Below are 3,778 nucleotides of genomic sequence, written 5' to 3' on the forward strand. Positions count from 1 at the left end.
ACCGAATAGATATTATTTTGATAAGGAAAAAAAGCTTATTCGACAGCGAGTGAAATTCAGTATTCCGAAACTAAGCGAGGGACGTTCTTTTTGGATGAAAAAAAACGAAAATGAATCTGGAGGCAAGCGAGTTGATCGAGAACGCTGCGACTGTTTTCAACGAAGACGAATATCACTCGTGGGAGTGTCGATGTGAGGAGTGTATTGAATCGTTGAGGGAAGAGTGTCAAAGGTGTGGGAACCCAGCTGGAACGGTCAATTCTCTTGTTGCTTTGATCGCGCGTCTAGAGGGAGCGAGGACCGAACTGCGAGGTCGTTTAGTTCATACTGGTGCAGGACACAATGGATTTACATGGTTGGAGATTGAGACAGCTTTTCGGAGGCGGGTACTCACAGGTGCGGTAATCAATTCCCGCTACATTGAGCCTAGGCGATTTCTCGAGGACGCTAGAGACATGGTGATTGAGAAGGTACGCGAGAATATGGATAGACACGCTTGTGTGAAAATCAACACAGTGTTCAATGGGAAATTCGTTGCGAATAAAAAGACTGCTGTAAAGAGCATCACCACGAAAAACCGACAGCTTTTTCCTACAGATCTTCCACAGATCTGTTTGAATGGTACAACAAGACTGTGATCGATACGACTTTGACTGCATTGGAGGAGTTTCAGGAGCGTGACAGTGGGTGGGCGTTGTCACGCATAATGAATTTAATGATTAATATTAACAGATGTAATCCTATGCGTGTTGGATGTTGGATTGATATGCCGCCAGTGATAAAGTTGAAGAGAGCGGTCGTGAACGTGAAATCAATGGATAACGCATGTTTCGCGTGGGCTGTGGTTGCGGCTTTGTATCCTGCTGAGAAGCATACCTCGAGATGCAGTCAGTATCTCGATTATCAAACGGTGTTAAAGCTCGATGGAATAGACTTTCCTATGACCCTGAAACGAATTTCAAGATTCGAACGTTTAAACGATATGTCCATCAATGTGTTTACCATGAAGGATGAAAAAAGGATGGAACGATCGTTCCTCTGCGTCTCACTGATCATAAAAGAGATATTCATATAAATTTGCTGTATCTGTCGGATACGCGAAACTACGTTCACGAGGGTCATTTCGCGTGGATAATGAATTTATCACGATTGGTTGGAAGTCAGTTATCCAGAGGAAAGCACAAGAAGTATATTTGCGATCGGTAAGTACCTCGAGAGAGAGAGAGAGAGAGAAATGTGAATTGTTTACATTGTATAATGTATTCCAGATGTCTGCATTACTTCCACTCGAGGGAACGATTGTCCATTCACATCGTGGATTGTGAAAGGATGAACGAATGCGCGATCGTTCTTCCGAACGAGGATGACAAATGGCTCGACTTTCGAAACTACGAACGAAAAGAGAGACTTCCCTACGTGATATACGCCGATTTGGAGTGCGCGTTAGAGAAGGAGGAGGAGGAGGAGGAGAGCGAATTAATACCACGAAACGGATTTACTTATCAACATCATACAGCATTCAGCGTTGGCTACTACTTGCGATGTGTACGAGACGAAAATGCGTCGACGTACAAATTTTATCGTGGTGAAGATTGCATATCATGGTTCGCGCGAGAATTGAACGCTCTCGCGCATCGCGCGAAGGAGACTCTCGACGCGATCGTGTCTATGACGCAGCTCACGTCAGATGAGGAGCATAGCTTTTGGAACGCGACTCTTTGTCATATATGTGGAACACCGTTTGACATGAGGGATCAACGCGTGCGTGATCATTGTCACATAACCGGGCGTTACAGGGGTCCGGCTCATTCGCGTTGTAATCTAAATTTCAAAACGTCTTTCATAATTCCTGTGTTTTTTCACAACCTCTCAGGTTACGATGCGCACTTTATCATCAAAGAGATCGCTAACAGTTTCGAGGGTAGAGTAGAATTGTTACCGTTGACCAAAGAAACGTACATCTCGTTCACGAAAGTTGTTCAGAATACGTCGCTGAGAAAGGGGGACACTTGTGTGAAACTGCGATTTGTAGATTCGTTTAAATTTTTAGGGGCCAGTCTCGCGAAATTGGTGTCGTACCTAGACAAGAACGAACTGCTGATAACACGGTCAGCGTTCTCGAATCTCGACAATGATTTCGATTTGCTCACACGCAAGGGTACGTTCCCGTACGAGTATGTTGATAGCATCGATCGGTTGCTCGAAACCGAGTTACCATCCCGTGAGGCTTTCTACAGTTCGCTGACCGGTGAAAGCGTCAGCGATAACGATTACGAGCACGCAGTCAATGTGTGGCAACGTTTCCGCATTAGTAATCTTGGCGAGTATAGCGATTTATATTTGAAAACAGACGTTCTGTTGTTGGCAGACGTTTTTGAGAATTTTCGCGACAAATGCATACGGAGTTACGATTTGGATCCCGCTCATTATTACACGTTACCGGGGTACACATGGGATGCTATGTTGAAACATACGGGTGTTCAATTCGAATTGTTGACCGATATCGATATGCTTCTCTTTGTTGAACGTGGTGTACGCGGTGGTCTGAGTCAGTGTTCCAACAGATACGCGCGAGCTAATAATAAGTATCTTTCGTCATACGATCCGTTGAATCCATCGACATATCTCATGTACTATGACGTGAATAATCTTTACGGATGGGCTATGTGTAAATCATTGCCGTACGCGCAATTTCAATGGGTCAACGACGTGGAGAGTCTAGACGTAATGTCGGTGACCGCGGATTCCGATATCGGCTACATTATGGAGGCGGATCTTGCGTATCCGCGCGAACTCCACGACACCCACGCGGACCTTCCGTTCTGCCCAACGCGCGCCTCACCCCCCGGCAAGGTTACCGATAAGCTTCTAGCGACGCTTCACGATAAGTCGCGCTATGTTATACATTATCGCAATTTGCAGCAATGTGTGCGTTATGGGATGCGTATACTTAAAATTCATCGCGTTTTACAATTTGCACAATCACCATGGCTGCGTGGATACATCGAACTGAATACAATGTTTAGAACTCGTGCGAATAACGAATTCGAGAGAAATATGTACAAGCTTATGAACAACGCGGTTTACGGGAAGACAATGGAAAACGTGCGCGAGCACGTTGACGTGCGTCTTGTGACGCGTTGGGAGGGAAGGTATGGAGCGGAAGCGCTAATTTCAAGACCGAATTTCCACAGTAGAAGCATTTTCTCCGAGGATCTGATGGCTGTTGAGTTACGGAAACTGGAGGTAAAGCTCGTGAAACCAATCTACGTTGGCATGGCCATTCTGGAGATATAAAAAACGCGATTATACGATTTTCATTATGATTATATGGTGCCCTTATATGGCGGTGTGTGTAAGGTAATGTACACAGATACGGACAGTCTGATTTATTTCGTCGAATGTGACGATATTTATGAGGATATGAAACGCTCCATTGAAAGATTCGACACGAGCGACTATGCCAAGAACAACGCGTACGGTATGCCGCGCGCGAACAAGAGCGTTCCAGGTCTGATGAAGGATGAGAATCATGGCGCGATTATGATAGAATTCGTAGGTTTGAGAGCGAAGATGTATGCCGTGAGAGTGCTCGGAATGAGCGACACGAAAAACATAAAGGGTGTAAAGAGAAACGTAGTCGAGAGAATGATAACGTTCGACGATTTCATGCAATGTTTGCGCGATATGACGGAGCAGTCGAGATCGCAATTCTGTGTGCGGTCGAGACTGCATGAGGTGTACACCGTTTCCGAAACGAAACTCGCTCTCAGTCCTC

At 45.4% G+C, this 3,778-nt stretch overlaps 1 protein-coding gene across 1 annotated transcript; it reads left to right on the top strand.

Annotated features, from left to right (window-relative positions):
• Positions 1-1,134: 1,134 nt before the first annotated feature.
• On the top strand, positions 1,135-3,297 carry LOC105570223. The gene is made up of 2 exons (XM_012027272.1): positions 1,135-1,202; positions 1,269-3,297. Exons 1-2 carry the CDS (start codon positions 1,135-1,137, stop codon positions 3,295-3,297), a joined length of 2,097 nt encoding a protein of 698 aa, XP_011882662.1.
• Positions 3,298-3,778: the final 481 nt, after the last annotated feature.

Source organism: Vollenhovia emeryi, unplaced genomic scaffold (assembly GCF_000949405.1).
Source record: "Vollenhovia emeryi isolate VEMERY1.0 unplaced genomic scaffold, V.emery_V1.0 DF942086.1, whole genome shotgun sequence".
NCBI classification, from domain to species: domain Eukaryota; kingdom Metazoa; phylum Arthropoda; class Insecta; order Hymenoptera; family Formicidae; genus Vollenhovia; species Vollenhovia emeryi.